This window comes from Lipotes vexillifer, unplaced genomic scaffold, assembly GCF_000442215.2.
Source record: "Lipotes vexillifer unplaced genomic scaffold, Lipotes_vexillifer_v1.1 scaffold798, whole genome shotgun sequence".
Taxonomy (NCBI): Eukaryota; Metazoa; Chordata; class Mammalia; order Artiodactyla; family Lipotidae; genus Lipotes; species Lipotes vexillifer.
In genome coordinates this window covers 404,252-417,914 of record NW_006791593.1, presented here as the reverse complement: position 1 = coordinate 417,914, position 13,663 = coordinate 404,252, and the positions used below count along the sequence as shown (strand labels likewise).

Here is a 13,663-nt window from a genome sequence, read left to right as displayed (position 1 = left end):
AGCAGGAATCTAGTCTGGATGACTGCTTCTGGAGCCTGGATGCAGTACCATTCTTCACTGACTCAGTGAGTAAACTGTTAGGTGGTCTCCTAAGAGTACAGATTTTTCATCACTGAGCTGATCCTGGCCATCCATTCTGTTATCCTTGGCTGTCTTTCAGACTTGACTTTATTTCTAAAAAGATTTCAGTGAGTCATATCATAGATTTTTATTTTCAAATTAAGGTAACATTTCCCTGGTAGTAATACTAGTGCTGTTTGATTTTTATAGCTGACTTGATGGAGCTGGACATGGCCATGGAGCCAGACAGAAAAGCGGCTGTTAGTCACTGGCAGCAACAATCTTACCTGGACTCTGGAATCCATTCTGGTGCCACTACCACAGCCCCTTCTCTGAGTGGTAAAGGCAATCCTGAGGAAGAGGATGTGGATACCACCCAAGTCCTGTATGAGTGGGAGCAGGGATTTTCTCAGTCCTTCACTCAAGAACAAGTAGCTGGTAAGAGTATTATTGCCTTACTGAAAGTCAGAATGCAGTTTTGAGAATTAAATAGTTATTCTAATAAAAGTTAGTGTATAATAGCTTAAATAAAGTGGTGTGGTAAAGAGAAGGGAGTGATTGCGATATCACCTTGACTGTTTAGGATAGCAAATACTTGGTGAATGCTGAGCTATGGATAGTGAGTGTTGAATTTACCTTTTCCAGATATCGATGGACAGTATGCAATGACTCGAGCTCAGAGGGTACGAGCTGCTATGTTCCCTGAGACATTAGATGAGGGCATGCAGATCCCATCGACGCAGTTTGATGCTGCTCATCCCACTAATGTCCAGCGTCTGGCTGAACCATCACAGATGCTGAAACATGCAGTTGTAAATTTGATTAACTATCAAGATGATGCAGAACTTGCCACACGTGCAATCCCTGAATTGACAAAACTGCTAAATGATGAAGACCAGGTAAGTAGTGACATGGCTAGCTTTTTAATCTGCTTTGAAGGAAACTCCCAAGGAAGTAGTCTTATAATATCTACCCAGTATCAGTATTTGAAAACTGGAAAATGACGTCTCTTAATTCCTGTACATTATAGGTGGTGGTTAATAAGGCTGCAGTTATGGTCCATCAGCTTTCTAAAAAGGAAGCTTCCAGACACGCCATCATGCGTTCTCCTCAGATGGTGTCTGCTATTGTACGCACCATGCAGAATACAAATGATGTGGAAACGGCTCGCTGTACTGCTGGGACCTTGCACAATCTTTCCCATCATCGTGAGGGCTTGCTGGCCATGTTTCCGTCTGGGGGCCTTGTTGCCGTGGTGCCGATGCTTGGGTAAGAAAACATGGTCAGAATGCTCCAAGCTCAGAAGGAGAAGAGTGCAATCGCAACATTTCTGATGAGACTTTTTTCTTCTTCCCAGTTCACCAGTGGATTCTGTATTGTTTTATGCCATTACAACTCTCCACAACCTTTTACTGCATCAGGAAGGAGCTAAAATGGCAGTGCGTCTAGCTGGCGGGCTGCAGAAAATGGTTGCCTTGCTCAACAAAACAAATGTTAAGTTCTTGGCTATTACAACAGACTGCCTTCAGATTTTAGCTTATGGCAATCAAGAAAGCAAGGTAAAAGAATTGTACTGAATGTGGTTGTCATGGAGCGTGGGAGACCCCCAATGTCATGTCCTTCTGTGGATTTTGGCAAATTCATTGTATGCCTCACCCTTTGTATGTATCCTAGAAAAGTTGGACGTCTCTATTTAAATACTTGAGTTGTCAGTATGTAATGCACTAATGCTAGGTGGTAGGGATATAGCATGCAAGCTTCTCTTAAAGCTTTCATTCTTGGGTGGAAGAGAGACACTGAAATAATACCCTAATTACTATTTAATTCGTGTGTTAGGAGGAAGTAAAGGGGCTATGAGAGCATGTAAATGAACCAGACCCTCTTTTGAGGGTTCAAGCAGACTTCTTGGAGAAAGTGATAGTTGAGTTTAGCTCTTAAGGATAAGATGGGATTGATTAAAGGTGAATGAAGGTTAGGGAGATGGCATCTTTGACAGTTCTGCTGAGGGAGGAGCAGGGCAAGATTTGGAAATTCAAGAAATGCAAAGAGTAAGGAAGAGGAAGTGTGTGAGGTGAGACTGTTGAGATAGGGCAGATCCTGCAGGGCTTAGTGGAACATCTTAAAAGAATAATGGGAAACAGTTTTTAGCAGAGGCCTGAAGTGATGAGATGTGTTTTCAGAAGATCGGGGTAGAGTCAGGAGGTGGGGGTGTGTGGGGGAGTAAAGGGCAAGAATGACTATTTTATGCTGTCTCTTTTTGAGGTGGTTATGGTTAGGAATAGCAAAGAGCCAGATCATTAAGAGTTTTTAAGTGCCCATTCTGGTTCACATTTTCACTCAGCATTGGCTTTGATGTAACTTGTGTATCTGGGCATTACTGTTTCATACCAACACGGTGTTTGGTTGTTTTTGTTTTTCCTTTCACTATGATCAATCAGTGTGGGAAGAAGAAATTTGGGCCAGAGTTTATATATTTTTGGGAGGACTGGGGTGCATGAATTTGAGTGAAATGTTGTACAAGGAGGGGTTAAATAGGGCCCCAGTATGGGGGTCTAGCTAATGACGACCAGGAATATATTTAAGTCATTAAGCTGGCTGAAATTCTTGTATAATAAAATAGGTTGGTAATAGTAGTTTTTCTCAGGCATTTGATCAAGATTCCATGACTAACAATATATACACATCTTTCTAGCTGATCATTTTGGCTAGTGGTGGACCTCAAGCTTTAGTGAATATAATGAGGACCTACACCTATGAGAAACTACTGTGGACCACAAGCAGAGTACTGAAGGTGCTGTCTGTCTGCTCTAGTAATAAGCCAGCTATTGTAGAAGCTGGTAAGTATACTTGTCTATATTCTGGGTTCTCATGTTTGCAGCACGTGTAGTTCTAAGTAGATTACCTTTCTTAGGAAAAGGGTGATAGAACTGACCTTAACAGGCTGAAAGTAGATGGTCCTGTTCAGTTTGAAGCCAAAGTTGCATTCAGACAAAGTGTATGTTCTGCTAGACACCTTCTTTGGTGCTGTTCAAGCCTAGTTTAGGCAGTGTTCATATTACCCATCAAAAATGATGGCTAGGGGCTTCTCTGGTGGTGCAGTGGTCGAGAGTCCGCCTGCCGATGCAGGGGACACGGGTTCGTGCCCGGGTCCGGGAAGATCCCACATGCCGCGGAGCGGCTGGGCCCGTGAGCCATGGCCGCTGAGCCTGCGCGTCTGGAGCCCGTGCTCGGCAACGGGAAAGGCCACAACAGTGAGAGGCCCGCGTACCGCAAAAAAAAAAAAAAAAAAAAAAAAAAAAAAAAAAAAAAAAAAAAAGGAAAAGAAAAAAAAAAAAGATGGCTAATACGTGGCTTGATAACAGCTATTCCAGAAATACCTGGAATGCGTGCAACAAATACAGATTTTTAGACTTATTTAATCAGAATCCCTGGAGTGTTGAGGTGACAAGAGAGTCAGTAGGTAGCTGGAAATGTATGGGACTGGAGGCCTGGGAATCTTGATTTTTAGAAGTTCCCTAGGTTATTCTGATGCTCATTTGTTTATTCTGAAAATATTCAGCCCCTGTGTTTCAAGCACTGTAATAAGCACATGGTATACAATGGATAACAAAATAGGCATGGTCCCTGTATTTATTCTTATAGGTGGTGAAGGTGACAAAAATATGCAAAAAGATGGAGTGATCACATTGGAATGAATGTTACAAGAGAAATGAACAGCAAGCAAATAGTGATACAGAATTAATGGGGAGGGAAGGGGCTTCCCTGAGAGGGGGATGTTAAGTGAAATTGCAGAATGAGAAGGTGTAAGCTGTATGAGAAGGAATAAGTGCCTTCCAGATGGTCCTGAAGGTAGGAAAGAAATTGTTGAGTTCCAGGTACTGAAGAGAAAGTCTGTGTAACTAGAACCTAGTGAGTAATGGGATGAATAGCTCAGGATGAGGGTAATGAGCTAGAGCCAGGCAGGGCTATATTGTGCAGGAGTTTCTAGGTCCCTGGAAGATGTTTATTCATGCTTTATTCCAGCTTTGGAAACACAGGTGTAGAATGCTTAGGTCAATTTGAAATACTTGGTGGGATCCAAATCCTAAAGGGCTCCTGAAGGTTATGCTAAAGCATTTGGCCTTTATCTTTCTTTTTTTTAAAAAGTTAATTATTTATTTTTGGCTGCGTTGGGTCTTCGTTGCTGTGCGCGGGCTTTCTCTAGTTGCAGCGAGCGGGGGCTACTCATCCTTGCGGGGCGCGGGCTTCTCATTGCGGTGGCTTCTCTTGTTGCGGAGCATGGGCTTTGGGTGCGTGGGCTTCAGCAGTTGTGGTCCAAGGGCTCAGTAGTTGTAGCTCACGGGCTCTAGAGCACAGGCTCAGTAGTTGTGGCGCACAGGCTTAGTTGCTCTACGGCATGCGGGATCTTCCTGGACCAGGGCTTCAACCCGTGTCCCCTGCATTGGCAGGCAGATTCTTAACCACTGCACCACCAGGGAAGTCCCTGGTCTTTATCTTATAATGAGAAGCTATTGATGGCTGCTGAGCAGTGGTACAGCATCACAGTGAGGTGTTGGGGATATTAATACGAGCATCGTATGACAGTTCGAATGACCAAAGGCAAGCAGACCAGGCCACTGGGATGTGTTACAGGCTTCTAGGAATGAAGTCCTTAGATATTAAAAATACATAGCAAAGGATGAATGTTATCTGAGTTGACATATTCAAAGTGACTAAAGATCAGTAGGTAGCTGGCGATGTATGCTATTGGAATGCAAGGGAAGACTGGGCTGGGATAGAGATTTGGGAGTTGCCCTCCTAGTGTATGTGAGTAAGGGCTACAGGGAAGAGGCGGGGGTGCCTCCAAGCCATCTGCACCAGACTTTTACCCTGGGCATGCTGAATCAGAATGTGTGAGTTTAAGTCTCTCAGGCTATTCTGAGAGGCATCTGGAACTAAGATCCACTCTCTTCAACAGTGGAGGGAGGGAGTGAGATCTGAGGGGAATCAAGGTTTTTCTTTCCTAAATATAATTTTACTTAAAAAAATTTTTATTTATTTATTTGGCTGCGCCAGGTCTGAGTTGCGGCACGTGGGATCTTCGTTGCTGTGTCGGGGATCTTTTAGTTGTGGCATGCGGGGTCTTGAGTTGCGGCATGTGAACTCTTAGTTGTGGCACGTGGGATCTAGTTCCCTGACCAGGGATCGAACCTGGGCCCCCTGCATAGGGAGCATGGAGTCTTAGCCACTGGACCGCCAGGGAAGTAGTATCAGCCTTGTGCTCTCTGTTAGCAGCTGGAGCTCCTATGAGGAATGAACCAGATAGGGATGATCTTGTCTTACTGTAGGGGTGGTAGGCTAAATTATAGTTGTGATAAATGCTGTGAAGGGAAAAGTACAGGGTGCCGGGAGAATTATAGCAAGTAGACCTAACCTAATTGAGGAAATAAAGCAGACCTGAAAAGATAAACAAGGAGACGAGGGAAAGTACATCCCACTGCATTTAGAAGTGATGTCAGTAGGAGAGAGATGGTAAAGTTAAGCCAGTGTGCGGGGAGTTGAGCTTCCATTTAGACCCCTCTGCCAGTGTAAACGTCCTTCATTAGGGTCCTAAAATGATGGAAGGTTGTGAAACTTTGAAGCACATCTTTTGAGTCAGTGTCTTTTATACAGTCCCAGACATTAAGCGTTCTGGTGCCTTCTTTCTGGATTGTTCTCACCCCATGAGTTTACATAACTCCTTCAGGTCTTTGCTCAGATGTCACCTTCACACTTAGGTGACCTAATTACCCTACTTAAAAATGTAGCCCCCTCCTTTGTCTTCTGTTATGTTTTTTGGTAGCACTTAACACCATTTGACACACTGTATAGTTTTAGTTTACTAGTTGTGTATTTGTTTATTGTCTGCCTCCAAGTAGACCATGAGCTCTGTGCAGGTGGGAATTTTAGACTGTTCTGCTCACTGGTATAGCTCCAACTCAAAACAGGGCCTGGTATTAAATATTTTTGAAATAACTGGATGAAGGGAAATAAGTAATAGGAATATTACCTACAGGGGGACTGTGGAGAGAATGAAGGCTTTTTCCCCACAGGGGAGGAACAATGGATATTTGACAGAAATTGTCACTAGGTGAGATGAACTGGAAAAGAAAGGGAAACTGAGCAGCATTGTAGAAAATGAAAGGAAATAAAGGACTTCGATGGAGGGGATAAGCTTGGGCAATAAAGAGGGACACCTTCTAAGACTAGAGAAGACACTTTGTACTGATACGACTTGTGAGCTAATAGCCATCGCCTTAGATATTTTTTAATCTTTTTAGGTGGAATGCAAGCTTTAGGACTTCACCTGACAGATCCAAGTCAGCGTCTTGTTCAGAATTGTCTTTGGACTCTGAGGAATCTTTCAGATGCTGCAACTAAACAGGTAAATTCTGAGTAAACTGGTGCCTTAATGAAAAGAGTCAAGCTGAATATGTCCTGAGCGTCTGTTTTCATCTCCATAGGAAGGGATGGAAGGTCTTCTTGGGACCCTTGTTCAGCTTCTGGGCTCAGATGATATAAATGTGGTCACCTGCGCAGCTGGAATTCTTTCTAATCTCACTTGCAATAATTACAAGAACAAGATGATGGTGTGCCAAGTGGGTGGTATAGAGGCTCTTGTGCGTACTGTCCTTCGTGCTGGTGACAGGGAGGATATCACTGAGCCTGCCATCTGTGCTCTTCGTCATCTGACCAGCCGACACCAGGAAGCTGAGATGGCCCAGAATGCTGTTCGCCTTCACTATGGACTGCCAGTTGTGGTTAAACTCCTACATCCACCATCCCATTGGCCTCTGATCAAGGTAAATTGTCAGTGAAAGTAGAAGGTTGCAGAATTGAAAATGAACTACCTCTGACTACTATTGGATGGCTGTCTAGGCACCAGGGATTGATAAGTAGGAGTTGTATTCTTTAGTAAACAGGAAGTATGTCTGGGATGGAGGTGAGGGTTTGAAGTGTTTCTGTAGTCAGTTTTACTTTCAGGTGACTGTGATAGATGTAGTGTGTTAGGAATTTTAGGGTAAGAAAATGGTTTTGTTGAGTTGTTTGCCAGTTCTTTACTCTTCCTTCTTTTCTGCAGGCTACCGTTGGATTGATTCGAAATCTTGCCCTTTGTCCCGCAAATCACGCACCTTTGCGTGAGCAGGGTGCCATTCCACGACTAGTTCAGTTGCTGGTTCGTGCACATCAGGATACCCAGCGCCGTACATCTATGGGTGGAACACAGCAGCAGTTTGTGGTAGGTAAATCTTAATAATGACATCTTGCTATTTAAAAGGAATGCAAAAATCCATAAGATCCTGAACTACTGAGGGCATTGGCTCCCTCCATCCTCCTCCCTGCCTGAAGGGCTGCTTGCTACTGACTAAAAAAACTGACATGTCTCTGTGGCTGCATAGAAGATAAGGAGTAATGTGGCCCCTAGTGGTATGTCCTTTGACATGTCCTTAACATCGTTGCCTCCTCAATCGTACAAAGGGGGTGTGGAGTGTGATTTACTGCTTTGGGGTCTCATTTAATCCATACAAAAGGTTCACATCCTTAGGAAGTAGCAGAGCCATAATTTGAAACCAAGTCCGTCTGATTTCAGAGTCTCTTATCCCCCACTGCAGTTCTACCTATAAATGTTTAACGTACCTTCTACTAGCTCTTCCAAGAGTGGTTTAAACTATTTCCCTGGACTTAACGAACGCCAACAAATTACAAGACTAAGTAGTAGCATTTCTGGGATCTTTACCTATAATCTTAGCCTGAGACTTTGATGTCAAGTTTGCAGTCTTAAAACTAGCTTCATTACAAGTATCTAAAGACACTTCTGATTCCTCAGAATGTGTTTTAAGACTCAGACCTTCAAAGATTCTCTCTTATTTAATCAGGTTACTTTAGAGAACAAGACTTTACAAGAACAGATCTTGAGACTCTGATTGCTAGTTGTGATATGGATGCACTCATTAGGAGGCTTTGCCTTTCTCTATTCATTACTTTTGGTGTTGGCCTGTCTCCATGAGGTGGCTTAATAGAATGCAAAGGGTACCTTTTAAAATCTCTCTAGGAAGAAAGGAGCTTTTGTGTCCTCATAAAAATGAAGTTGAATATAAAAGCTGCTGCAAGTAGCAGAATTATGACCTTTTTAAAAACTCAGATAGAGGGAAAGCAGATTGTAGTTATATTTTGCAAAAGCTAACTTCCTTCTCCCGTATAGGCTATCAGTTGAAGAGTCTTGGAGGAGGTGAGTGGATTTTCTGCTGGCAGCTCAGTAGAATTTTAGCAGTTGGTGATAAAACTTGGCTAAGTTTTCACCAAATACACATAAATGTACAAAGACAGAGGGAGCATCTGAAAGAGAACACTGACATAGTCTGCACGTTGCTTTCCCATCTTTGTGTACCTTTTCTTTATATATTCCTTTACCCAGAGTGATGGGTGCCCTGACTGTAAGAAAGTTATCTTTGGGATTCAGAGGTATATTGAAGCTGTGCTTTGCTGTGCACAGTACCGTGATGGGGGAGGGGTGCCGCTTGGAATTAGTGCCGACAAGAGGCCACTTTCAGAAAGGGATGACATTCAACTGAATGGAGTCCACCTTCATTCCTGAACTAATTAATTGCAAATTCGGGGGAACTTTGGGTTTATAATGTGAATAACTAATCTAGTAATTGCTACTCAGAACAGAAAGCCTTTCAAGTATATAGACTTTAGAGAGGACAATGCCCTGTTTATTAACCATATTTCTTTTGGTAGGAGGGGGTCCGCATGGAAGAAATAGTTGAAGGTTGTACTGGAGCCCTTCACATCCTAGCTCGGGATGTTCACAACCGAATTGTTATCAGAGGCCTAAATACCATTCCATTGTTTGTGCAGGTATGTTGCTTTTAAGTGAGGTGTTCTAGATTCTGTGTGTCAGTAGAATTTCAGGATTTTAAAGATGAGCAAAATATCAGGAAATTAGAGACCAAAATAGGGGCACCAGCATTTAATTTTTCATTTTTCATCTACTATCACCATTTCTAAAACGGCAGTACTGCCCATGCTTCCTGTTCAAAGTATAAAAAATAGAATCTCAATGTGTCATGTCCTTTTAGTTGAATACATTTATGAAAAATTCCCTTCGTTTTTCTTGGGCAGTAGAAGGAGAAACATTGGGACTAGAACCTCAAGAAAGGAAGGAGACTTCCTACTCCACCTTTAGGGTTGCTCAGTTTTGAAGGGACGAAAGCTGGTCTGGGCTGCCAGAGCACAGGTCTCCAGCCACCTCTGGGTCTTCCAAGTTTTAGCTTGAATAAAACTCTGAAGAAAAGGTTCGTAGCTAAAAATGCTCTAGAAAACCACTGCTCCTGAGCATCACTCAAGAACATAAATTTAGAGTTTATGATTTAATACAAGCAGTACAAATACCGTTTACACTCTGAATTGGGAATGTTTACAGTGCAGTGGGGTGCTTGCCATGTTTTAACTTTAGGTTTACTTAGGTTTTGGGTGTATGTTTTCTCCTTAGCTGCTTTATTCTCCCATTGAAAATATCCAAAGAGTAGCTGCAGGAGTCCTCTGTGAACTTGCTCAGGACAAGGAGGCTGCAGAAGCTATTGAAGCCGAGGGAGCCACAGCTCCCCTGACAGAGTTACTTCATTCTAGGAATGAAGGTGTGGGTAAGTAGGAAAGGAACCAGAGCCTTCAGCTTGTGTACAGTGACGCCTCAGCTTTTCCTCAAGGACCTTTATTCCATCCTTCTCCCAGCGACATATGCAGCTGCTGTTTTGTTCCGAATGTCTGAGGACAAGCCACAGGATTATAAGAAACGGCTCTCGGTCGAGCTGACCAGTTCTCTCTTCAGAACGGAGCCAATGGCTTGGAATGAGGTAGGCAGCGTGAGCACGTTTATTTGGCTGTTTGCTAGAGCAGGTATAAGGCGGTCTGTGGTTTCCTCTCAAACCACTCAGTACACGTTCATTTGCACTGACTGTGTCCTTGGCTTGAATATTCATTCTTTACACTCTTTTAGCAACTGCTGTGAGGAAAAACTACAGCTTTAAACAGCCTATTCAGAACAAACAAGTTAGAATTTCCAAGGGAGACAGATGAAAAAGTTAGCAGATTAAAGAACATTTTTCAAAAGGTTGTTAGGAAAGAGGCAGTCTATTAACCACTGTTATTAGTTGGAGGTCGGTTTATCAGTACTTCTTAAAAAATGCTCAATTTTTCACCTACTTTTCTACTTGAATTTCTATTAATTTGTTCAGTATTTGTCCTCAGTACAGTTGTTCATTGAAACAGTAGAACCACCCAGAAAGTTTTTTCAATTATGGTACATAGTCATAAAGTGAATTATATTTGTTTGAATGAATGGAGAGAGATCCTATATATGTTGTTAGGTGGAAAAAAAAATAAAGCAAACTGCCGAACAGTGAGTAGTAGTATGTTCGTTGGCTGTTTAATAGGCAAAATCTTAATATGTTCCAACTTGAGCTCTGAACTTCCTCACCCACTCCCTCTCTCCAGACCGCTCCCTCTCACAGTTAATGGCAACTTCGTTCTTCGAGCTGCGCAGGCTCTAAAAGTCTTTTCATATAACATACGCTGTCAGCAACTCCTTTTGGGGGTAGACACTTTGCCTGTTTTGTTTCCTGTTATATTCCTAGCACCAGGAACAGTGCCTGGCACGTAGTAAGTACTTAATTATCTACTTGTGGAAAGAAGGAATTAGTATTTTTAATACTGTGTGCAATGGGAAAACATGTTTCTCTAGGTATCTTTGAAGGGTAGAGTTTGAAGTATTTCTGTATTGTATACATCTGTACTTCAAAGTAATTCTGCACTTTCTAAGTATTTCTATAATGTTTGAGTTCTTCTTTTCATAATCTGAAAATAAGTATGTGTTCAAAATATTAGACAGTATATATGCTTTGAGTTGAGAATTTTCATTTTGCTTCTCTGCCTTATACCTGTTCATCTAGGCTGCTGATCTTGGACTTGATATCGGTGCCCAGGGAGAACCCCTTGGATATCGCCAGGATGGTATGTATGTGTCTCACATTTCTTGATTATCTCCAGATCAAGCTAAAGGTCCAGAGCTTTATCAAAAGAGCTGGTTTGTTCATCTGGGAAACCAGTGTTGGCAGGAAAGTAGTGGTAGCAATTAAAGGCAGTTCTTAAATTCTAGAGTCAGCAATAGTATCTTTATTGGAGCACAGGGAATTCTGAGCCACACACTGAGCAAGCAGTAGGATCACACCAATAAGTACGTGTCACTACTGCTAGGCCTCTGCAGTACAGTGCAGGCAGGATGTTACAAGTCGCCTGGCTTTTTATTCAGTTTTTTTTGTTCAGAGAACCCATAATACCTGTGTCTACAACCCACCCAGGAAGTGAGAGTATGGAAACGTCTGTCCCCAAGCTCAGCTCTGGGATGGGTATTTACATAGTTATTAGCTTTTCAGAAAACTCTAAAAAATACAATTCAAACCTGGGTAGTGGCGAGTGGAGCATACTTAGGGGTAGACCACTAACAGCTGTAACTATTCATCTTAAATTTATATAATCTTACCTGGTTTTTCCTAGTTAAGAAACCACTAAAGCTTATAAGCTTCTTACCTTGACAGGTACATGTAAATGTTACCCCTTAATATAAAACATAAAAGGTTTCATTGGAAACTGGCACGTTTTCTTTGTACTTTTGTGGGTGTCGCCTGGACTTTCGAACAAATAGATTACAGTTGCCAGACCTCCTTGTTGTTGCCTTCACTTCCCGCCATGACTCCTTGATGCCTAGGTGTCACACACAGTAGATTGCTTGCTGCTGCTGCTCCCCCCCCTCAGGAACCTGTCCCTGCCTGGGTAAATGCCAGGGGTCCAGGACTAGAACCTGCTGGTCTGCCTTTGGTGGAAACAGGCTTTGTGTGGCCTCATGGGTGGCCTGGCACTGGCACTTAGCTGAAGAAAGCCAGAAGTTGAAGAGGTTAGAAAGCAGCGCTTTCTGACAAGCTTGCTGCCCTTGGATGTCCCTAACCTTAGTGTTTCACTTTTATGTCTTCTCTCTCTCTCTCCCCCCCATACCCATTTCGTTGCTACCCCTGACTCTCCTAGATCCCAGCTATCGTTCTTTTCACTCTGGTGGATACGGCCAGGATGCCTTGGGTATGGACCCCATGATGGAGCATGAGATGGGCGGCCACCACCCTGGTGCTGACTATCCAGTTGATGGGCTGCCAGATCTGGGGCATGCCCAGGACCTCATGGATGGGCTGCCTCCAGGTGACAGCAATCAGCTGGCCTGGTTTGATACTGACCTGTAAATCATCCTTTAGGTAAGAAGTTAAAAAAGCCAGTTTGGGTAAAACACTTTTACTCTGCCTACAGAACTTGAGAAAGACTTGGTTGGTAGGGTGGGAGTGGTTTAGGCCTATTTGTAAATCTGCCCCCAAAAAAGATACATTGAGAGGAGATGTCTTGGAACATGTGAATGTTCTCAGATTTCTGGTTTGTTACGTGGTCACGTGTGGAAGTTATTAACTTTAATGTTTTTTGCCACAGCTTTTGCAACTTAATACTCAAATGAGTAACATTTGCTGTTCTAAACATTAATAGCAGCCTTTCTCTCTTTATACAGCTGTATTGTCTGAACTTGCATTGTGATTGGCCTGTAGAGTTGCTGAGAGGGCTCGAGGGGTGGGCTGGTATCTCAGAAAGTGCCTGACACACTAACCAAGCTGAGTTTCCTATGGGAACAATTGAAGTAAACTTTTTGTTCTGGTCCTTTTTGGTCGAGGAGTAACAATACAAATGGATTTTGGGAGTGACTCAAGAAGTGAAGAATGCACAAGAGTGGATCACAAGATGGAATTTATCAAACTCTAGCCTTGCTTGTTAAAATTTTTTTTTAAATATCTGTAATGGTACTGACTTTGCTTGCTTTGAAGTAGCTCTTTATTTTCTTTTTTTCTTTTTCTTTTTGCAGTAACTGTTAGTTTTTTAAGTCTCTCATAGTGTTAAGTTATAGTGAATACTGCTACAGCAATTTCTAATTTTAAAAAATTGAGTAATGGTGTAGAACACTAATTCATAATCACTCTAATTGTAATCTGAATAAAGTGTAACATTGTGTAGCCTTTTTGTATAAAATAGACAAATAGAAATGGTCCAATTAGTTTCCTTTTTAATATGCTTAAAATAAGCAGGTGGATCTATTTCATGTTTTTGATCAAAAACTTTATTTGGGATATGTATGGGTAGGGTAAATCAGTAAGAGGTGTTATTTGGAACCTTGTTTTGGACAGTTTACCAGTTGCCTTTTATCCCAAAGTTGTTGTAACCTGCGGTGATACAATGCTTCAAGAGAAAATGCGGTTATAAAAATGGTTCAGAATTAAACTTTTAATTCATTCGATTGTGTCACCTTCTTTTCCTTGTCACTTAGTGGTTGGCGAGGGTATTAAATTATTTCACTATTTAAGTTGTAATGATGGAAAGAGCCTTACTGCTAGTAGACCGAATTGTTTGTTTGCCAAGCTTCTTTAGCACTTAGCCCTGGGTTAAATTGCACCAAAAGTGTTTCAGCCTTGAACGTTGATTCTGAGCTTGTGTAAGAAGA

The 13,663-nt window shown here is 42.3% G+C and overlaps 1 protein-coding gene across 4 annotated transcripts in view; it reads left to right on the top strand.

Annotated features, from left to right (window-relative positions):
- The window catches only part of LOC103078301 (catenin beta-1), a 50,677-nt gene extending 37,220 nt beyond the window's left edge, over positions 1-13,457 (top strand). The window contains exons 3-16 of one of the 4 annotated variants that reach the window (XM_007464468.1): positions 271-498; positions 706-959; positions 1,091-1,329; positions 1,418-1,619; positions 2,753-2,897; positions 6,360-6,463; positions 6,543-6,881; positions 7,160-7,318; positions 8,821-8,940; positions 9,575-9,725; positions 9,814-9,935; positions 11,031-11,091; positions 12,160-12,380; positions 12,683-13,457. In XM_007464468.1, coding sequence (XP_007464530.1) covers positions 271-498; positions 706-959; positions 1,091-1,329; positions 1,418-1,619; positions 2,753-2,897; positions 6,360-6,463; positions 6,543-6,881; positions 7,160-7,318; positions 8,821-8,940; positions 9,575-9,725; positions 9,814-9,935; positions 11,031-11,091; positions 12,160-12,368 — 2,333 coding nt within the window. In that variant the 3' untranslated portion in view covers positions 12,369-12,380; positions 12,683-13,457. Of the gene's footprint in view, positions 1-270; positions 499-705; positions 960-1,090; positions 1,330-1,417; positions 1,620-2,752; positions 2,898-6,359; positions 6,464-6,542; positions 6,882-7,159; positions 7,319-8,820; positions 8,941-9,574; positions 9,726-9,813; positions 9,936-11,030; positions 11,092-12,159 lie in introns of all 4 variants that reach the window. The other 3 variants (XM_007464467.1, XM_007464469.1, XM_007464470.1) reach the window with 3 other exon arrangements.
- Positions 13,458-13,663: the final 206 nt, after the last annotated feature.